Consider the following 23,368-nt stretch of genomic DNA (forward strand, 5'->3'; position numbering starts at 1 on the left):
CTGGAACGGCTATCAGAGCTGTCGTCGTATTACCCTCAATGTCCTGAATATCATCCAAATGTCTTCCTTTCAATATTTCCTTTATTTTCGGGTAAAGAAAGAAGTCATTGGGGGGCAGATCAGGTGAGTAGGGAGGGTGTTCCAATACAGTTATTTGTTTACGGGCTAAAAACTCCCTCACAGACAGTGCCGTGTGAGCTGGTGCGTTGTCGTGATGCAAGAGCCATGAATTGTTGGTGAAAACTTCAGGTCGTCTAACTTTTTCATGCAGCCTTTTCAGCACTTCCAAATAGTAAACTTGGTTAACTGTCCAGTTGGTACGACTTCATAATGAATAATCCCTCTGATATCAAAAAAAGTTACCAACAGTGTTGCAACAAGTTGGCGAACTTAATTGTCAGACCCTGTATATCTCATTTTAACTTTCTGTCTCTAAATTTCTCATATATGTGGGGTCTCTGACTCATGTATGTGGAGTTGTATTAATAGGTATATAATTAAATTTTCTCTTATTACTTTCTCTTATTAATTTGCCTGTGAACTTATTAGACTAGCCAAAAGAACCTAGAAGGTAGTTTCTTCCTCCCCCACGTAAATATATATAAAATATATTTATGTATGTAACTATGTATACACACACACACACACACACACACACACACACACACACAATGAATGTAGATGGACACGCATGCCTGGGGTTGTTTTGTAAATTATTTCGTACAGTGGGTCTTGGTCCAAAGTTTGAAAGCCCCTGGAACATAGGACCTGAAAGGATCCTGGCAAGGTAAACTCAAGGTCAAAGGAGAGAGTCCCTTTTCTCTCCCTTTGCCGGCCACAGCAGTTAATGGGGGCAGAGGAAATGGCGTGTGAGGGAGGGGACACCAACGTGAGTTTCAGCGAGAAGCAAGGGCGCATCAAGACAGGGAGGTCCTTTCTGCCTGGAAAGTCAATTGAGGGACTTGGGGAGATTAACTTTTGAGAGCTTCCTTTAAATGCTAAACCGAAAGAACTTCCGCGTTCCTTGTCCCTGAAAAGCCCACAAAAGTGAGGGATTGGTGATGCTTCTGGAGGTGACCCTACTTGGGGGTCAGTTCCTACAGAGCGGAGATTATCAAGGGCGAGGAGCGGGGGAGGTGGGAGGGGCGTAAGGAGCGCGGGAAGCCCCGGCCGAGTGAGTGCAAAGGACTCACGCCGTACTCTGTACAAGTCATTAGAGGAACAAGCAGTTCGGCACTTTGGGCACCTACACGTGGGCAGGAGGCCCAGGACGCGGGTGGGGTTGTGCCCTTTCCGCCGGCCAGTGCCCCTGCCAATGGGCAGCAACCGCCTCCGCCCACAGCCCTACAACAGGCTGCCTCCGTCGCCGCCGGGTCGCCGGGCCCCACGTGACCTACTGCGCCGGCCACCGCCCCCGCCGCACCCAGGCCCCGCCCCCGTGACGTCACGCAACTATCTAATTGTCTGTACGTTCCGCGTCTTTCTGCGTTTGCTGATTGGCCAGCCCAACAGACAGCGCCCCTCCCGCCACGCCCCCGGAGTCCTGGGGAACGCGATTGGGGGCGTGGCCTGAGCCAGATGGGCGGGGTGAGGAGACTCCGCGCGGGTAAAGGGGCCGCCTGGAACGCTGTCTGATCGTTCTGCGCTCACTAGCCTCCTAGCCTTCGGGACTCGCCGCCTGCACCTCCCCCACTCTCTGCCGTTATCCGGGAAACCGGCCGCGATCGCCCGTCGACCCGAAGCTGGTTTCATGGCAGCACCGAAGAAAGCAGTTTTGGGGCCATTGGTAGGGGCAGTGGACCAGGGCACCAGCTCGACGCGCTTTTTGGTGAGCCCGGGGTGACATTTGAGGAGGAGGTGAGCCCGGGCGGGAGCCCCGGGACACCGGCGCTGGGTGTCGCGTCCCCATCCCGCGCCTCCCCCTGTCCCGGGCCCTAGCCTCTAGGCAAGGGAAGGAGGCCAAGGCCCCCGGAGCAGGACCTGCCACGCTGGAGCTGCCCCGCCCGGGCCTGGGGGACCTCGGCCTCTCGCGAACACGGCGGGCGAGCTGAGCAGCCCCGGCCTTGGTGGTGGAGCGGGGTCATCTACTAATAGGGGCACACCTCCTCCAAAAGGGTGCTAGGAATCGCCGAGCATCCGTGCGGAGCGGCCCGCTTGCAGCCAAGGACAGGTGGCCACATTGACCGCTGCTGCGGTCTTCCTCCGGAGCATTTGGCCTGCGGGGCGCAGGACGTCCTTGGATGGGGGGAAAGCTGTGTCACGGCTGTGGTAGCCTAACACAACGCCGTTTGGATCAGTAGAACAAATACATTATTAGCGTGATGATGCGTTGTCATCCTATCCCACAGAAATTGCAGAAGGTTGAATGGTACCGGGGAGATGGGGGTGGCAGGACACATTATGGAAAAGACAGTACACTGCCTTTACCAGAATCTTTACTTAATTTTGAAGACTCACAAATTTCAGTTTTAATAGTTTGCCTATTACAAACATTTCATGCTTCGCAGGGTAAAATGACAGGGAAATTCTGTTTCTATTTATCATGAATGGCAGCAGAGTTTTACTTTACCAGTGCTATTTAAGTGAGTGCTAGGAAACTTGCTCTTAAAGTGATCTAGCACTGAGTTCAGTAAGATAATTTAAAAGTAATTTCAATAAACGGTTGTTGGTTAAGAGCCCTTGCTTTAGTGGACATTTGACTAACCTGACAAGTTGATGTAAATTAAATATTTAATGATTATTTAGCTCCATCTTCACTACTTTACCTCATCATGTTTTGTGCTTTATTAATATGTATATGTATGTGGATATATATTATATGTATACATTATATATGCAGTGTATATATTGTTCCAAGTTTCTGTTTAGCCGGCCAGTTGACTAAAACCTGCATTTATGCCTTCATTTTGATACTCCTCTCTCTTGTCTAAACTGGAATGCTTTCAGTCCAATTTTAGTTTAAATCTTACTTCATGAGTTAGTTACCCTGCTCTGAGTCGCCAAGACATAGTTTTACAGTCTTTTACATTGTTTATCTTTTGATCACCCAGAACAGGTTTTATTTTGTCTTATTTTCATAAAATGTTTATAAGGTAATCCTGAATCATAAGTAAGAAGGTCTACCTAACTGGAATTAATTAATATATAAAATGTATAATCGTCATTGTATGTTTAAAATGAAGACAGACCATTAAGACTTGTGTGCTGCCTGTTGAGTTTTGAAGCCATAGTCAAGAATTGCCTGCGCAAATGCCTGCAGGGACCAGGCAGGTAACAGGGAGGGCAGGCAGCTGGGGAGCAGAATCAGGCTAAGGGGGGGTAGTCTATAGTTGCCAAGCAGGAACACAAGCCCAGCGTCGCCAGATATTCAAATTCTTCAAGAAAAATTGGTCATCTCAAGTTTTCAGTGAAATCTTCCTCCTCTTGAATATTGGCAACTAGTTCATAAAGCACAGTGGGGGGCAAACCAAACATAGAGGTTGTTTTCAAGTTTATACAGCCTTTGCTCTCTCTGAAACTGGGTAAAATATTTTATAACTTTTGTAGGCTTTTTAGGAGCCAGGCTGACTTTGCTTGTCTTCCTTTCAGCTCTTCACTGTTGCTGTCCATGTAGCCCAGTGGTGTTTGTCTACTGCAGGTTGTTTTTGATCCCTCAGATTCTGTTGCCCAACAGACATCTTTCTGCACTAGTGGGGAAAGGACTAAGTCTACTTCATATTCTCACAATCACTGGTTCATTGTGTGACATTAACATGGGCCTTTGAAATTGGGTTTCTGTTTATTGGGCTCTGTATGGCCTGATCTCTCAGTAAGCTAAGGTGCAAATTCAGGAGCTTCCTATCCTGTTTATAAAAGTAGTGTAAAAGTTGATCAATAGTTTTCCACTCCTTGAGAAACTACAACTAGGAAAGAATGCTTCAGAGGTAGAGCAAAGATTTAGAGATCCTGTGCGAAGTACTAGAGAAAAACTGGGGAATGGTTTAGCGAGGTGTTTTCCCCTTTGGTTATAAGGAAAGAGCTTGCTAAACCACTCCCTGCAAAATGCAGATAATAGAATTGCTGAATAAGTGCTTCAATCACAAGATGATTCCCAGGAGTTATTCCAGTTACATTGTTCCATGTTGTAATTATGACTCAAAAATAATTGCTTACGTTTTCACAAAAACTAAGGTGAATAAGACTGTCATAAGGAAGCTTATAAAGTTAAAGGTATTTAAATAATTTCCTGACCATTATTCATCAATTTGCATATCTAATTCAACTTTTACAGGACCAATAAACTCGCCAAGCTTTCTTCTCCCCTTTTCTCTGCTAGGAATACTAACCTTCTCCCATAAAGGACACGAGATTTAAAAAAAAATTTTTTTTTAAAATTTTTTCCAGGACCCATCAGCTCCAAGTCAAGTAGTTGTTTCAATCTAGTTGTGGAGGGCACAGCTCACAGTGGCCCATGCGGGGATGGAACCGGCAACCTTGTTGTGAAGAGCCCCGCGCTCTAACCAACTGAGCCATCTAACCAACTAAGCTAACGGGCTGCCCCCACAAGATTTCTTTATTCATCCTCCTTCATCCAAGGGAAATGCGTCCTCCCCTATTCCCTATACCTTCTTGAAATTCTACTCTGCCTCCAAATAGGGGCTCAACTGCCTTCTCCTCAAACCCTTAGGCAGAATTTCTCCCCCTTCCTACAGCACTTTTCTTATATCTTTCTTAGTAGCTCTTGTCACATACTTTGTATTATAATTCTATGCCTGCTGCACTTCAGAGGACCTCCTTTTAAAGTCTTCATCTCTTTCTATTCTTTAAAACATCTTCACAAATGAACACCTGTTTTGCCTATAAGTAGCACTTTATACATATTGAATAAATTTTGATTTTCATAGGTCAACTGAATTTTAATTCTGGTTATCCTTTATACCTAGTCAAAAAAGTCTTAGAACTTTCTGACTTGGGTATGTTTGATTATGTAATTTCTTCTATTTTACTAATAGACCTGTAATTTTAGAACATATTCATTTCTTCCTCCAGTTGTGAAAGAATTAATCTTGGCAACCTACGCATATGATTTGTACTAAAGGAAAATTTCCAACTTGTCTGATAGGAAAGTGAACTCCGGTTGGCACATGGTTACTCAGATTGCAGAGTAGCGACTTCTTGGAAATATAATTACTGTAACAGGTTTTAAGGAGAGGCCGTTTGTTTATAAGACAAAGTTGCAGCTTACAGTCATCTTCCTTCTTTCATTTGGTAACTTTGTTTTTTTCGTCCATTAAATTGAATGTTAAAACAAAGGCTTAGAATGTGTTGTGACTTTAAAGCAAGGACTTTTCGAGCATTATCTCATTTAATCCTTATAATAACTGTGATTCTGGTAGTATTATTAAGTTCCTTTACATAGGTAATTAGACCTTGCTGGGGATTGTGCCCAAGGTCACTGAGTATCTGGTGGAACTAGGATTCGAGTCCAGGTCTGTCTTACTCAGAAGCCTGTCTGTCCTCCCTGTGCTTGGGATTGTCCCCAAGGTGGCAGAGTATCTGGTGGAATTAGGATTCAAGTCTAGGAGCCTGTTCTCCCTAACTCCTGTCTTAGGCTCCCTGGCTGCCTGGAGTACTGAAAAGAGAACATGGGAGGCTGGAGAAGACCACCTACCCACCTATCAATCTGATTATGGTGATAAATGAATCTTCACCAAGAAAAATATATGTACAGCTTGGTTTTGCAATATGTAAAAAATTTTGCCTTTGGATAAGTACTGCTGATTTGATCATACTGTGACTCAGCAGGTCCTGGGCGGGGTTCAGGTGTAGTCACTATGGATAATGGTTGCATAATAATTTTGTTCCAATAGCCAGCGTCTATAAAGAATGACTAGAATTGTAGTTCTGTGCTTGTTTTGGCAAGAAGGGGTGCCTTGGCTCTAGTTGTCTCATTATACTTAGAGACCGCATACGAATTTCCGCTTTCTTTCTTTTATTTGTTTAAAACATTTATTAAGCACCCATTAGGGGCCAGGACTAATGAACAATAAATTTGGTAAAACTTATTTGGTTCATAGCTGGAATGGGGCCACTCTTGTGATAACTATAGTTGTGATTCTTTGATGGGTTTTTTCCCCCCCACCAAGTTGGTTTATTTTCTTGCCCATCATGTTACACAAATGGCAAGAATACATTCTCACCAGAGAGCTGCCACCCTCTTGTCCTCTTGTCTTTCACAAGTGTGTTAGGAGCTTTCAAATTTGAGCTCCTTGAGGAGCCAGAATGGTGTCTTTTCTTTTTCTTTTTTTCCCCCTTCCCAAAGCCTAACACAGCCTCTGGCATGAGGTAGGTGCTCATCGCATGAATAGACATCAGCAGAGAGGGGCTCAGATGTGTTGACTACAACTCTTGGGTTGGAAGATTAGGAAGGTAAACCTGTGAGGTCTTGGAAAAAGTGAAATTAATCAACTACAGATGTATTAGATGTATATGTATAAGCAATTGGCTACAATTTCATTTTTAAGAAAAATACAGTGCCATTTGCTATGTTTTCTTTACTTCTGTGGCTTGTTGGAAGATGCCATTATGCCTTTTGTAGTCAAGTTTTCAGTGTAACATTTGTAGCTAGTATTTTTATTTTAGGTCATTCAAATTTATATAGTATCCTAGTGTCGTAGAGAGGGAGTTTACATTTCTGAATAAATGTCTCATCACATAGTAAAGTTGAGTGTGGCTTAATAGGGTAGGCTAGTGGGGAAATCACATGGGGAGGGAAATGAATGTGCATGTTTATGATGGGATGGCTGAATTAGTCATAGGATGAGTGAGGCAAGCCTAAAGGGCAGTTAACTTAGTAAGGGCAGCATTTCCTCTCTCCACCACTCTCCTTCTAAGACAGAGAGGGCATGTGTTGTTTCAGAAAGTTCTTTTTAAACAACTTTTTATAAAAATTAATTTTCCTTGTTCATTTTTCTAACTATCCCCCTCCTCTAAATGTAGAATTGCGTCATGTCATAATTTGGGCGTAGAGATACGTGTATAGAGCTGGTGACTTCTTTTTTCTTTTTGAGGACATGATACACATTTTATTTACATTTTTAAGACTAACTTTAATCTGAAAATCACATATCCATACACCTATTTCCTTTTTGTTGATTTCACTTAAATGCATGGTTTGTCAAACAAAGACTGTAAACAAATATTTACCATGTCTGTTACATGTAACACAGGAACAGCTCTTAACAGAAATTCATCGACCTTCCCCACGACATTTTTTTAAAAGATTTTATTTGGGAGGGGGAACACGACGTTATTGGGGTATTGGGGAACAGTGTGTACTTCCAGGACAAGTCAAGTTGTTGTCCCTTCAATCTTAGTTGTGGAGGGTGCCAGTTGCCATTGTTACAGGGGGCGGAGCCCACCATCCCTTGCGGGAGTCGAACCTGCAACCTTGTGGTTGAGAGGATGTGCTTCAACCAACTGAGCCATCCAGGAGCTCAGCGGCAGCTCAGCTCAAGGTGCCGTGTTCAATCTTAGTTGCAGGGGGCGGAGCCCACCATCCCTTGTGGGAGTTGAACTGGCAACCTTGTGGTTGAGAGCCCACTGGCCCATGTCAGAATCGAACCGGCAGCCTTCGGAGTTAGGAGCACGGAGCTCTAACCGCCTGAGCCACTGGGCCGGCCTGACATTTTTTTATTATAAATACAGGTACAAAACAATCCTGGATATATTTTTGCTGCTGTTAGTAGTCAGCACCACACCGCTTCAAAAATTAAAACGATGTGTGACAATATTCATTGTACCTGTTACTTTAGATTTTTAAATTGTCTTTCACTTTAAATTGTCCGGTTAGCTAAGTTGGTTAGAGCATGGTGCTAATAATACCAAGGTTACCAAGGTTGCCAGTTCGGTCCCCACATGGGCCACTGAGTTGCGCCTTCCTTAAAAAAAATAAAAATCTTTCCCTAAGAGAGATGGATAAAGCATGCCATTTTTTTCTTTTTTTTTTCCCCCTTCTGCCTCCCCCTCACTCTGGTTCAAGCCATTGTTTCTCAGTCTAGTTGTGTAGGACACAGCTCCCTGGCCCATGCTGGTATTATGAGCCTTGTGCTCCCCCCCTCCCCCGAGGCAGTAGCTCTCGCCACCTGCGAGCCGCTCACGATGGCCACCGGCCACTCATGGCAGCACACACGTTAGCCCACGGCAGCACACAGCAGCTCATGCTGGCTGACGGCCACTCACGCTAGCCACTCATGGCAGCACACAGCAGCCCACAGCAGCTCACGCTGGCCACCGGCCGCACACAGCAACCCACGGCAGCTCCAGGGAGAGCTGTTGTTCACAATCTTAGCTGTAGAGGGTGCAGCTCACTGGCCCATGTGGGAATCGAACTGGCGACCTTGGCGTTAGGAGCACTACGCTCCAATCACCTGAGCCACTGGGCTGGCCCACTGTTTCTGTTTCCTTCTTGAGATTTTTACTTTTTAGAAACACACACGCTTCCATAGCTGTCTCACCATGCTTTCATCTTGTAAGCCTGAACTCTATTTTGAGTGCTCCAGGTTTATATTTAAATGACAGTGCCTTAAAAAAAATTGTGCTGCATTTTTCCTTCTGTTACCTGAACACATAATTGGTGTACATATGTTAAATGTATTCTTACAAATGTCCAAGTCATGTTTACCAGTTGGAATTCTTTTACTAATGTGTGGGTATTTTGCATTGTGATATTTAATCAAGACATTAACATGAGTAGAAGATTGTTGATGTAAGACAAGTTTGAGATCCAAAAATTGTATGTTTGTCCTTCTGGTGGCTGTGGAAGCTTCATATTTTCTTTGGATATCTTTAGATGTGTTAGCTATTGGAGTACAATTTTAATGCTGTATGAATTTTGCCGTTTTGCTAACTAACACTGTTATGCTCCATGCATCCACCATTCCATTGGAATTATTTATTCCATTCATATTAATTTTGGTTACAAATCTAACTGATGGAGGAGTGTCTGGGTATTTAGGTCCACATTCTACTTTCAGGCTATATATTGTTTTCATAATTTGTCCTTGGTGGCCCAATAATCATGCCTGTCCCCCTGTTAAGTGTCACATTCATCATCTTCAAGACCCCAGCCTACTCCTTTTTGTCCTTCAAGTTCTTCGAACAAGCGAAAATTGTAAGAAAATAACTCCTGTGGAGACTGCCATCTCCTGCAGTTCCTGGTGACTTCTGATACTACCTCTTATAGGTAACAATAGTAGTAATAGTAACAACAAAAACAATAAGTTGCAGTAATAATAACAGTAGTATTGGTTACACTTTTGTGTGTGTGCTATGTACCTGCACTGTGCTCAAATCTTTTCCTACATTAACTTTCTTTGTTTCTTCCCTTTTGAATTGCCCTCCCCCCCCAAACAAAGTCTGGAACCGATTTGTGATTTGGGCTTAGAGATGAATATAGATTAGAACTGGTGATTTCAAATCCTAACTCTGTCACATACCGATGGTGGCAGTAGTAGTAGGAATAGTAGTAATGGTAATAAAAGTACCGTGTTTCCCTGAAAATAAGACCGGGTCTTATATTAAGTTTTGCTCCAAAAGACGCATTAGGGCTTATGTTGTTCAGGGGATGTCCTCCTGAAAAGTCATGCTAGGGCTTATTTTCCATTTAGGTCTTATTTTTGGGGAAACACTCTAGTTGCAGTCATCACAGCACCGGTAGTGGTAAAGTCTTTTGGGCAGGGCTTAGGCTTGACCCCTCACCCCCAGCTCTGCAGGCCTCCCAGTCCTGAGCTCTTTGCTTCCCAGTTAAGGCCCAGCCCAGCATGGAGTTCTCTTCTGCCATATTAGCAGGTCTAAAATTTATCCTTTGGTTTATCGGTGATTAAAAAGTCAAGAGTAGTTAAACTTAGACTTATTTAACAATTAATGATTCAGTAGTTTATCATGTTTGGAAATGATCTACATACTCGGTGAATTTGACTTGACTCATCATTTAACTTAACCTAGCAAAACTGTGAGGTTTCAAGTTACCAAAAGGTTTTCAGAAACTATTTAAGGACATATACCATACAACTTAAATATTGCTGAAAAATTTACCTAAAAACTTTTAAATCCATCTACATCTATTTATTTTACTTATTCTCAATAATTGTGTGTTTAGGTTAATTATGAAAATTTTGTCATACTGAGTTATTTTCCTTGCTGACAAATTTTGCAACAGAGAAAACATGGACTAGTAAACCCAAGCAGAATAAACGTGTTATACTTAACAATGATGCTCTAAGGACATGCCTATTTAACCAAACCAAACTCAAACAGGCTTTAATAGCAAATATATTTTCAGATCACGTAATCCTGAAAAGCCATTTGGATAGTTTTCTATTTTTGAGAACTTTTATATAAGCATTTATTTCCTTTAAGCCAATTAAACAGACCTCTTTACAAATCAGTTCTAGTAATATTCTCTGGAGGGGTACATACATACACACAGACAGATGCAACCAGAGACCTGATAGTTTTGTTTTTAACATTTTAGCCATGAGACAGGTACAATAAAGCATAAAACCCACTAATTTATAGCAGTTGGAATAAGTTTATTTGTTCAGATGGCTAAGACTTTTATTAATATTTGTGAAGGAGACAATGAAGATTTGTATTTGTTTTTGGCATGGAGCCTTGGAGCCAGAGCAGCAGTTTATACTGCTTTAAAAAACAAACAAGGACATGAAAACCCCTCCTTTGCTATTTTTTATCTTCAGTCTTAGGACTTGAGGATGGTAAAGATAGGTGGGCTTTGAACTGCTTCTAGAGTTGCTTTTCTGGTTTCGCACAGCTTTGTAAGATAAGGACACTTACCCTCAATCCCCCAAATAATTTGGTTGTAATTTAACGTCATAGGTTGACCTACCCTTCGGACTACATCATTCCTCATTTGCTTCTTTCACCCTGGGTATATTGTTTATGTGAGTTTAGGGGAGGAGGCTTTAAAAAAGTCCTTTTGAATATCAATCAAAGAATGATGCAGTCCATTCTCCCTGAGAGGTTTGGAATTCTCTCCTGTAAGGGGAGAGGGAGCCTTGAGGTGAACTTAAACATTTTCCTGAATCGCCATTTGAGTTTTAAATTATTTTGGCTAAATTGGTCCATTTTATTAAAAAGGCACAAGAGGAGGGACCAAAATATTTGTACATAGAGTAGCTAGAGTTCCCAAGGAAGGAACTTTTTGGGAACTTTTAGAGGGTTGACGATAACATGTTAAAGATAAATTCCCCTGAAAGCTGTCACAGGCCGAGAAAAAGACCAAAGAGATGTTAATCGCTGCCAAATGCCTGCTGATGCATGTACTTTTTTGGATGGTAGGGATCAAAAAGCCAACTTTCAGGATGAGAGAAAACCTCTGCTTTTTTTTAAAATTATAGGCACGTTAATAGCTTTAGCTAAGCCTTGGGTCCCTTGCAGCCAGACTTAATACCTAAGGGGGATGTGCCTCAGAGTTGGAGATTGTGTGCCATTTTACAGCTTTCCTTGATGCATGGAAATTTTTCTTGAGGTGGGCAGGTGACCTAATGTCAATATAATAACCTGTTTTGTGACCAGACTGCAAAGACTTAGTACTAAAAAAATGTTAAAGATCTCATTAATTTTTATATTGATCACGTGTTCAAATGATAATTTTTAGATATACTGGTTTAAATAAAATGTGTTATTAAAAATAATTTCACCTGTTTCTTTTTACTGTTTTTAATGTGGATTGCATTTGTAATTTGCACTACATTATTAGTTTCAGGTGTAGAAAACAATATTTACTCTCAAAGTAAGGAGTCTACTGCCCCTCTGACATTACAATACCACTGACTATACATGTATATATTTGACATTCAATATTATTTTATATTAGTTTCATGTGTACAGTGCAGTGATTAGGCATTTATATCATTTATGAAGTGATCCCCTGATAAGTCTAGTACCCATCTGACACCATACATACTTGTTACTGTATTACTGACTATATTCCCCATTCTGTATTTCACATTCTGTGGCTATTTTGTAACAACCAATTTATACTTAATAATCCCTTCACCTTTTTCACCCAGCCCTCCAACCCCCTTCCCATCTAGCAACCATCAGTTTGTTCTCTGTATCTATGAGTCTGTTTTGTTCATTTATTCTGTTCTTTAGATTCTACATATAAGTGAGAGCATTATATATCTATTGGATGGCGTTTCACTAAGAAAGTTGCAGATTCCAAAAACATTAAAAAGTTTCTGACAAACTTGGGAGTGGTGCACAGGGTCAAATCCTAAACAGCTAAAGGTGATGTCTGTATTTTCCTCAGATTCAGTGCTCTAAAGAAGTAGGGTGGTCCAAGCTTCATTCTGTTACATCCAGATGCTCTGTGATCAGAAGGCATCATGCTCCAGTATGGCAAATGGAATTTACCAACATCTTTCCCTTTCCTTTACCTATTCTAAAGGCCGATCAATCCATCTTTAGTGTGAGGCTCCTGAAGTTAGCCTAGTTAAAACTAGGAGGTGATAGAAGAAGAGTCCTACTCCATTCATAGCCCCATAGGTCTGCTAATGAGGTTTTATTTAAGAATCCAGCCAGCAAAAATGGATGCCTTGTTTCTTTCTCTTTTCATTTTTTTTAAATTAAAGTTTATTGGGGCGACAATTGTTAGTAAAGTTACATAGGTTTCAGGTGTACAATTCTGTAATACATTATCCATATATCACATTGTGAGTTCACCACCCAGAGTCAGTTCTCCTTCCATCACCATATATTCGATCCCCTTTACCCTCTTCTTCCACGCCTCTCCCCCTTACCCTCTGGTAACCACACCTTGTTTCTTAACCCAGAGTCCTTTGGGGATTTGAGAGTAGACCCTGGGAGCAGCAGTAATATGAATAGAAAGAATACAACTGTGGTTTCTTTCTAGAGTTTCTGCCACATAACTTTCCCATTTTATTTGGTAAGTTTTCTCCTAGTAAGTACTGATAGACCATATTTTTTTAGACATTCAACAAACATTTATTAATCATCCGCTCTGTGCCAGGCACTATTCTAGGCCCTAGAGATACTTCAGCAAATACAACAGGGCAAATAAAGTGGACATCCTAGAACATACCCTAGTGCTAAGTTGTAAATTAAATGGAGTTCTGCCAAGTGCCTTTTGCTTATGATGTGTTAAGTTAACCTTTGACTTGTAAGATACTTTATCTCCTTAAAGGGCTTGAGAATTTGCCTTCATGCTTTTATTATGTTTATCGCTTCCAATGAAAAAGGAGGTGTATGTGTGGTAGGGAGGGAGGGGAGCAGTGACTCAGAGTGCACAGGCTCTTATTTCTTTCTCTTTCTTAATCTGCACTCAGGTAATTTTCTCTCACAGGAAACCTAGGCATGGGAGCACGTACCTAATTGGATCTGACTGTACTACTGCAATTACAGTGATTTTGGAAGTTAACTTTAATGAAAATATGAATTCTTACTCTGAAAGACTAAGTGCTTTGGTACTCTAGTATAGGAACTCCCAGATGAAAAACAATATAGTTACTATCAGCATTTTGCCAGCTCTCCTTTATTGTTGGTTTTCCTAGTCTCAAAAAGAAATCCGTATTATTAATTGGTTGATATATTAACTTTCCTCCCTCTGGAGCCATTTTTGTTTTTTTTAAAGAATACAGAATTGCCACTTCAGCTTTATCTTCAATAAGTTTCTATTTATCTAAAGAGACATTATTTCTGAAGCTACCTTATAATTTTATGTTTCTATCTGAAGAGAAGTAGAACATCTTGTATGGCATTCCATTTGGTTGGACTGTTTCCATCAGTGAATAAGAGCTTCAGTTGCTGAATAATTTTCAATATCTGCTCTCTGCCTGCATTTTGACCATAATGTTGCAATATCTTTTTCAGGTTTTCAATTCAAAAACGGCCGAACTACTTAGTCACCATCAAGTGGAAATAAAACAAGAGTTTCCAAAAGAAGGGTATGTTTCCTAATTTAATATATAAAGATAAATCACATTTATTAGTCCATCTCACCTCATTGCCCTGGGGCTTTGTAAAGTAAACTTGGCTGAACACACTCCTGTGAAGACTTAAGGGATAGGTATTAGTCAAGAAAAGAAGCAATAACTTGGTAGCTCAGCAAAACATGTGGGTAACTGATGGCTTAGGAATTCAGTGATAGAAAAGAAGGGGATGATATAGTAAAGTAAGGAGGGCAGTGTTAACTATTGGAAATTCAACATTGACTTTGAAGTCATTTACTTCTGTGTCCCCATCATTGCCAAACTGCTGCTTTGCTGATTTGAATGTAAGGGTTTTTCCCTTAAATAAAGATATGTATTTTAAAAAGCATTCACGTATCTAATACTAAAATCATCCTATTTGGGAATAATGTTCATAAGTAGTAATTGTGAGTACATGGAATGCTAAGTATATTTAAAATTTATTGATGTGTATGATACAACCACTTTGAAAAATTCTGTGTCAGTTTCTTATAAAATCAACCATACATCTACAGCATTACATCCTTAGGAATTAATCCAAGAGCAATGAAAGCATATGTGTATAGAAATACTTATACATGAATGTTTATAGCAGCTTTATTCATAATAACTCAAACTGGAGATGACCCAAATGCCTGTCACCGGTAGAGAGGAAAGGCATTTGGAATTTCCTTGCTACTTGTAGGTCCTAAGGTAGGATTCTTTTAGCTTGTATCATTTCTACTTTTGGGTTTCCTCAGTCACCATTTATTTCTCCCACGTTTCTCTTCCTTGTCATTTATTATGCGACTTTCAGTTCTGAGGCCCTGGTACCTTACCAAAATTGCACTAGAATTGGGTCTGGAAACTTCAACCAATTGCTTGTCTACTTGAAATAGTTATTAGAACAAATTTAAATTTCCCCCTAAAATCTAACAAAATGTTTTGAGAAAAAGTGGCAAGAGAGATTAGTATACTTACTTGAGTTTTCAGAATTCCTTTTGCTTCATAGATATCAGTCCACCTAGAAAAAAACTAGTGAAACATACATATATAGTTTATCAATTCATCAAACCCATGGGATATAAAGAACTGGGGAAGTAATTTCTTATTGGAGTTGAAAACATGATTTAAAAATAGGCAGAATATTTGCTATTTTGTGACCTGTTATTATTTGCCTCCTTTTGAATGATTAATTACTGCATGAAGAATAATACAAATGTAAGGGAAATAGACTTTTCTTTAAATCATTTCTTTACTGTTAGGTATTCTTTGCTTTGCTTATCTGATTTTAATTTATGTACCAGACATACCATCATAAGCGAATATTTCTAGAGAAATAAATTGCAGTTGTATTGCTTTCTTGTGGACTAACCAAATACATTCTTTTGTTCAAAGATGGGTGGAACAAGACCCTAAGGAAATTCTTCAGTCTGTCTATGAGTGTATAGAGAAAACGTGTGAGAAACTCGGACAGCTCAATATTGATATTTCCAACATAAAAGGTATCTTAATAGAATATTTTACTCCATGGTACGATTATCTCAAGCTAATTAATTAATTAATTCAGCACATAATTGAGTGCCTATGCAGCCCTAAGCGTTTCTGTGGGAACTGAGGATAGAACAATAAACGGGAAGATTAGGTCCCTGTTTTGATGAAGCTTTTATTTTGGTGGGAGTGAGACTAACAATAAGAGCAGACAAATGAAACGAACTTCAGATGCTGATAAGTCCCATGCAGAAAATAAAACTGAGTGATATGGTGGTTGTGCCTAGAGAGGCTTACTTTTAGACTGGATGACCAGAGAAGTCCTTTCTGAGGAGGTGACACTTGACTTAGGTGTCAAAGGCAAAAAGGGGCCAGCCATGCAAATATCTGGGGAAGAGTGTTTGAGGAAAAGGAAGCAGCATGTGTAAAGGTCCTGAGGTGGGAATAAGTTAGGGACATTCCTAGATCAAAAAGAAGGCCTGCATATCAAAAGTAGAATAAAAGAAGGGCGAGGGGTGAAGGTGGGTAGTAAGAGCTGAAAGCGGAGAAGTAGATAGGGCTTGGTAGCCATAGTTAGGAGCTTGGATGTGATTATTAGTATCACAGAGAGCCATGAAAAAGTGTTAAGCAAGACAACAGGGAATGAGAATCTGATTTGCGTTTTAAAGAAATTCCTGACTTGCTATGTGGAGCAGTGTGGGGAATGCACAGTAAAGGCAAGTGTGGACGCTGGGAGACCAGTGTGGAGACTGCTGTGGAAGTCCTGAGAGCTGATGATGACTTGACAGACAGTGGTAGCAGTGGAGGTGGAGAGCAAGGGCCAGAAGTTGCTGATGGATTGGATGTCAGGGTCGTAGAGAGAGTAGTGGGGTATGGGGGGGGGAAGGCTCAATGATGATACTTGGGGTTTTTGCTGGAGCTCCCGGATAGATAGGGATGCTTTTTACTGAGGAGAGAAAGACCAGAATAAAGAATAGCAGGGGAGGGGGAGGTTGTTTCAAATCAAAACACTTTACCTCTAAAATGTCCCTGAAATACTGTTTTAGAGTGTTAGACTATTACCGTGTTACCCCGAAACTAAGACCGGGTCTTATACCATATTTCCCCGAAAATAAGACCGGGTCTTACATTAATTTTTGCTCCAAAAGACACATTAGGGCATATTTTCAGGAGGTGTCTTATTTTTTCATGTACAACAATCTACATTTATTCAAATACAGTCATGTCATCTTCTTCCGGAACATCGTTATAACATGCTAAATGCGTCTGCCTGGCTGACGATCTTAACGGGCTTATTTTCGGGGTAGGTCTTACTTTCGGGGAAACACGGTACATAACTGTTAATTCCTAGTAGTGTTAATAGAGTATCAACCTAAGTTTGGCTTTGCATCATTCATACAGGGAGAAAGTAATAACCCATCTAATCATCTAAAATTGACATACTAGTATAAAGGCATAATGTGGTAATCGCCATCTCTTTATAGTTGAAATTTTTCAAGTTCATTCAAGGGCTATTGTTTCCTTCATTAGGTAGTTTAACTCTATGTAGAGGAAACCATCTATTGGTGATGGTGGTGCCTTGAGATTCACCCATCTTTCTTGGCTCTAAGATTTACCAGCACATCTGAGATAAAACTTTGATTTTTTTCAGACTTCCCCCTATTTGTATAAATAAAACTTGCTTTAAAAAGACTAAACATAAAACCGTTCATTCAGCAAACTCAGAGTACCTACTATGTGCTGGGTGTGTCAGGGAAACAGCACAAATAGCGTCATGCAACTAATAGTCAAGTGGAGGAAACATTTTAATCCAATAATCACAATAATTGCAAATTAACTGTAATAATAGTTATTTCTGTTATTGCAGATTTTTAAAAGAAACACCCACGTAGATTTACTATTTTGTTGACAATTTTTTATATCCTACCCTCATTATATTCCTACATCTAAGTGGAAGTGCTTCAAACTTCTTTTAGAGCTGCATTCACCAAGTTTTAGATAGGCTGTGCAAAGGGATTGCCAATCATTTCCTTGAGTTGTTCTCACAACTTTCATAGTCTAAACTGCATAAACATACAAAAGGCATTTAGCAGTACACTCTGCTGAAATATCTATTACCACAGATGTAAATCATCTAGGTGGCTTAAAGCCACAGCCAGGCTGTAGATTCCAGGGTGATCGGCCAAAGATTTGACATCATTCTACCCCCCTTATAGGTAAGGTAGACTGCGGAGCCTTGGCCTTCTGGACCCACTCGGGTACCATTCCCTTTTCTCTTTTTTTGTTTGGTGTATGTGAAAATGACGCATACCTTCTTTCCCCTCTATCTTAATTCAGTTCCTTCATGCCAAGTAAAATTGGGTTTCTTGCAGACAATCAAAATCCAGTGAATAGCTTCCCAGGATTCTCTTCCAGCCTTAAACACATCTCTATGACTGGTTTCTCCTAAGGTCACACGGGTATTATGCAGTGCCTCTGAACTTTTTTCAATGTTCTAATCTCTTACAATTTTTACCTTGAAATCCTCTGTTTTTTAAAGAAAACTTTTCCAAGTGTTAATTCCAACACATGTGCTTCTCTTAATAGTTCCTAATTTTAATTCCCTCTTCCTCAGAGTAAACACATTCGGGTTTTGTAATTCTTCACTTTAGCTCATCTGTTTAGGAGCATATGAAAGTTACACACATAAAATATATATCCTGGCCTCACAGTCTTTTAGTTACAGATACTATAATGACTGGCATATGTAAAACCCAATTTGTTACTCTCTTATCTAGCAGGTGTTCATGCTTCACATACATATTCTTTCTCAGGGGTATTTTTCTTAACACTGAGTGTCCCTAGTGAAATTAACTAGTTAAATGCTACATTCAACACCTCTAGTTAAATTTTGCTTAAAATTGCCTGTGAAAAGTTACCACAGTTAAGAAAATACACTTAGAAAAAAGCCTTTGGAAATATTCCAGGATGTTATATTCGTATAATATACCAACTCCAGGACGTTGTCTTGATTCAATTATGGATGACGGGAATCCTTATTTAAAAATAAAAGCATAATTGGTCATTGGAACACATTTAAAACAAAAAACTAAAAACAGAGAGCAAAATAAAAGCCTCAGAGGAGGCCTGGGGCTATTAAAAGTGCCTGAAGGGAGGGGTATCAATGTTTTTAAGAAAATAGTCTCTGGAATGTGTGTGCTTGTAGCAAGTTTTAACAATTGCAAATGATAAATGGGAACTCCAACTTCCTGCTGGGAAGTTCTACGGGAGAATGAGGTGTCTGAGACCCCTGAAGTGACGGAAATGCCTTTGACTCTGTTGAGTAGGCGTCACCCAGGCGGTGGAGGAAAGGATGTGGCCATTTGTCAAACACTGAGATAACTACTTTTGATACAAGAGAAACTAATTGCAGAGAATGCTATGCTCTCAGCTTTGAAACAGTTTATGTGGTGTTTTGATTGTATCAGGTGGGAGACGATGAATGAAGAGTCTGGTATTGGAATCCTTTTTTTTTTTCTCCTTTTTTTTTTTCTCCTGAAGAACAAGTATTTAAAATCATGTAGATTAGTGACTCCTTGATTCAAATACTAGTGTAATTTAATTACACCATAAGGGCTTAATGATAGTTAGAAACACTATTTTAGATGTGAAAACTGTAAATTAAGAATATATCAACATATGTGAATTTTAGTTTATTTCATTTTTATTCTGACATCATTTTCTCATGGATAATATACGCTTTGATTAGCATAAATATGCACTCATTCTTAAAGTAAAGTGAATAAAGTATTTCTTTGTACTTTATAGTTCCTTCAGTCCAGTGACAGGCAAACAGATCAGCCCGACTCGCTAAGTCAAGAAGGAAAGAAGCCTATTTACTTGCAGTGGGCTCATGTGTGCTGTTTAGCTAGAGAGTGGACTTTAATTTTGGAGGCATTGTTCATAGGGACCTGAAATCAACAAGCTTTCTGACAGCTGAGGACAACTAAAACCAATGAAACTGGAATTTGCAAAAGAAATACAATCGGCTATGATGAACTCTTTAATGATTATCGGGTAAGACTATAAGTGAATCACTGTTCAGCTGGAAAACCTTTTTTTTTTTTTTTTTTTTTTTTTTTTTAATTTTATTGGGAAAGGGGAACAGGACTTTATTGGGGAACAGTGTGTACTTCCAGGACTTTTTTTTTCCAAGTGAAGTTGTTGTCCTTTCAATCTTAGTTGTGGAGGGTGCCATTCAGCTTCATGTTGTTGTCCTTTCAGTCTTAGTTGTGGAGGGCGCAGCTCAGCTCCAGGTCCAGTGCCTTTTTCTAGTTGCAGAGGGCGCAACCCACCATCCCTTGCAGGACTCGAGGGATTGAACTGGCAACCTTGTGGTTGAGAGCCCACTGGCCCATGTGGGAATCGAACTGTCAGCCTTGGGAGTTAGGAGCATGGAGCTCTAACCGCCTGAGCCACTGGGCTGGCCCCTGGAAAAACTTTTATTTACCATACTGGAACTAAAAACTAAAGTGGTTTGTGAGGTTATCACTATGGCTCAGGAAAATAAAGCACGGGACCAGGAGACAGGGGAGCTGTGCTTTAATTAGTTATTTACCACCCCAGAGCTACATAAGCTGCAATAAGTCTCTCTCCCTCATTTGCAGCTAGGTCTGCCTTCTGTGATGTCGAGTTCTATATAGGCAAGCAAAAGCTTGACCTTTGGCAGAGCCAACTCAATAAATTACCTGGGAAACAATTTGTAGCACAACTGGCTTTGTATGGAGGAGTGGCTTATGGAACTCTTAGGTTGGCAATTGTTGAAAAGGAAGTGCTGGGTCACTGGCTCAGGTATGGGTTTCACACTGGCCAGACACAAAAGAGTACAGAGCAGAGATCAGCATGTTCAGTATTCTAACAGACCAGTTAATGCAAGTGGAAGACAAGTCACTTGGACTGGAATTGTGTGTCATTTTCACATGCACCAAAAACAGAGAGAGAGAGAGAGAGAGAGAGAGAAAGGAATGGTACCCGAGTGGGTCCAGAAGGCCAATGCTCCGCAGTCTACCTTACCTATAAGGGGGTAGAAGGATGTCAAAACCTTGGCCGATCACCCTGGAATCTACAGCCTGGACATGGCTTTAAGCCACCTAGGTGATTTACATCTGTGGTAATAGATATTTCAGCAGAGTGTACTGCTAAATGCCTTTTGTATGTTTATGCAGTTTAGACTATGAAAGTTGTGAGAACAACTCAAGGAAATGATTGGCAATCCCTTTGCACAGCCTATCTAAAACTTGGTGAATGCAGCTCTAAAAGAAGTTTGAAGCACTTCCACTTAGATGTACGAATGAAATGAGGGATAAAATGTGACCAATAAATCAGACAGAAATAGCTCTAGGTTACATTCTGAATACAAGTTAGAAGGAGCCAATAAAGGAAGGTAGCGTGAGGGGCATAGAATGGTGACTTAAGGATTGTGGCTAAGGAAGCAGCCAGTCTGTTTATGGAACATTAATGTAGTGGGGAGGAATAGGAGATTGTAGTCAACTGTGAAGTCATCATGAGCCCACATTGTAAAGTTACTCCTTAAAGTATCACGTTCACAATACTCCACTTTAGGTAGCAGCCCATGGCCATAGTCCCACTGAGGTTTCTGGCCTCTGTTCTGCCCACAGTGTTGCTGGGGAATTCCTTTATGTGTCCTGCTTAGCTCACTCCCATGCTCTGCAACTCTACTCTCTCCTCAATAATGACAATGACTAGCAGCAATATAATTTATTGAGTACTTACTAACATGTTTCCGCAAAAATAAGACCGAGCCGGACAATCAGGTCTAATGCGTCTTTTGGAGCCAAAATTAATATAAGACCCACTGTTATATTATTATGTTATTAATATTATATTATTAATATTATATTATTATATTTATTATATTGTATAAGACCCGGTCTTATAGTAAAATAAGACCGGGTCTTATATTAATTTTTGCTCCAAAAGATGCATTAGAGCTGATGGTCCAGCTAGGTCTTATTTTCGGGGAAATACAGTATATGCCAGGCACTGTTTTTAATATGCATTAGCCCAGGGATTCCTCACTGTAACCCTGTAAACTGGGAACCATTGTTTTATCCCCATTTTACAAAAGACAAAAACCAGCCAGGGTCATGCTGCTAGGAAGCAGAGGAATTGGGGTTGGAATCCCAGCAGTCTGGCTTCAGAGTCTGAGCTCTAGGAATAATGCCCCAAACATGGATTCTACCTTCGCTAAGCCCCATTTCTGCAGACAACCTGTGTGCTACTTCACAGAGAAAGTTGAGGCTCTAGGGCCTTAATGCCTCAATTTCCTCTTCCTGTCTAGATCTTTTGCCTCCTTTGGTCCATCACAAGGAAAGCAGTCTCCTTCTGCCCTCCTTGAGACTCCTCCCTCCAACTGGGCCTTGATCCCATCCCCTCTTTTGACTCCCATGATCAAGACCATGTCCCACTGATTCCCAGCTCCCCCGCCCCCCACATTCTCCTTTTTCTTCCTTCTTTAGCCCAACAAGCAATTATGTCCTCTATTTCTTCAAAAGCACTCCCAAATCTCTTCCTTTTGTCCTGTGCCTCTAAGTTTCCTTGGAGTAGAATCTCAGTCATCTTTGTACCTCTAGGAAAGGTGTTAAACAAAGTAAGTAAATCTGCACTGGATAGAGATTATTTAGAACAGGGTCCCCCTTAGCTCTGTGTTGTTGGTGAGGACATTCCTATTGTTTTTCTCTGGGTGTACAATTTGAGTAATGCAGATAATTGTTTGTTCCTAGGAGAGGTGGACCAGGCCACATAGAGTCGGAGGCAGTGGAAGAAAATTGGATTGTTTAGCCTAGACAGGGGAAGAGAAGCCTTGAGGGACGAAATATGTTTCAAGTGTGAAAGACTGACATGTGGAAGAAAGATTAACCTTATTCTGTGTATCTCCAAAGCATGTAGCTAAGATCTGTAGGTGGAAGCGACAAGAAAAAGGATTTTATTTTGAATAGCAAAGCTGTGCAGTAGAGATTGCCTGCCTGGAGAGACGTAGGGAGTATCTTGTCACTACCAGGGCTGTTTGAATGGTCACAGGACAGGTGATTCTAGAGGAGATTTGAGCTTAAGATGTGTTGTTGATTATATAGCCTTTCAAGGTCCACCCTAATCTCAAATTCTAGAATCGCTCAATTTTTTTTTTTAGCCCAGTGCTATGGGCTGCATAGTAGAATCACCTGGGAATTTTCAGAAAAAGTACTTATTGTCAGATCCCTCCTTAGGTCAGATAAATCAGAATGTTTGGGCCAGGGCCTGGGCATTGGTATTTTTAAAAAGCTCTCCAGCTGATTCTAATGTACAACCAAGTCTGAGGACCTCTGATTTAGCTGAATCAAGCTGAATTTAATAAGTTGGTATGGATTCGTATACTATTCATAGTGACTTCCTGTAACTATAGCACTAAGTTGTATGTAGGTCAGTATAGTGGAAACACCATCAAATATTGTACTTATACCTGGTTCAAAGTTGTATGTCTCGTATCATATTAAAATACAGAAATAAAACTGAATTTCTAACTAACCATAACATGCATTTGCCTAGCATGACGGATCTTATCTGTGGCTATTTTCATAACACGGACACACACACACACGGAAAGAAATTTCTCGTAGCAATTAGTAAATAAATGAGGTGATTGTTGGCGTCAGAATAATAAATTGGGTATTGTAAATTTGGAAAGTTGTTGCATTCCCTTTTTATAAGGCAAGCTGGGAGACTTTCATTTGGATTATGATCTGGGTGCATGTCATTCATGGTGTGCTGGTCGTGAAGCAGGAAGGAGTCTGTAGTAATAAAAAGAAACACTTGACATAGGGTGTTCACTTTTCCTGGGGCCACTCAACAAAAATAAACTCAATACCATT

The 23,368-nt window shown here is 40.5% G+C and overlaps 1 protein-coding gene and 1 pseudogene across 8 annotated transcripts in view; one reads left to right on the forward strand and one right to left on the reverse strand.

The window, feature by feature from the left end:
• Nucleotides 1-1,564: 1,564 nt before the first annotated feature.
• GK (glycerol kinase) overlaps nt 1,565-23,368 on the forward strand; it is a 67,599-nt gene continuing 45,795 nt past the window's right edge. For 5 of the 8 annotated variants that reach the window (XM_019710553.2, XM_074324211.1, XM_019710552.2 and 2 more), the window contains exons 1-3: nt 1,618-1,828; nt 13,894-13,967; nt 15,369-15,475. In XM_019710553.2, the coding sequence (XP_019566112.2) occupies nt 1,751-1,828; nt 13,894-13,967; nt 15,369-15,475 (259 nt within the window). In that variant the 5' untranslated portion in view covers nt 1,618-1,750. Of the gene's footprint in view, nt 1,829-13,893; nt 13,968-15,368; nt 15,476-23,368 lie in introns of all 8 variants that reach the window. The other 3 variants (XM_074324212.1, XM_019710550.2, XM_019710555.2) reach the window with 3 other exon arrangements.
• LOC141569700 (ubiquitin-conjugating enzyme E2 variant 2 pseudogene) lies at nt 8,714-9,182 on the reverse strand (annotated as a pseudogene).

This window comes from Rhinolophus sinicus, chromosome X (assembly GCF_036562045.2).
Source record: "Rhinolophus sinicus isolate RSC01 chromosome X, ASM3656204v1, whole genome shotgun sequence".
Lineage (NCBI taxonomy): Eukaryota > Metazoa > Chordata > Mammalia > Chiroptera > Rhinolophidae > Rhinolophus > Rhinolophus sinicus.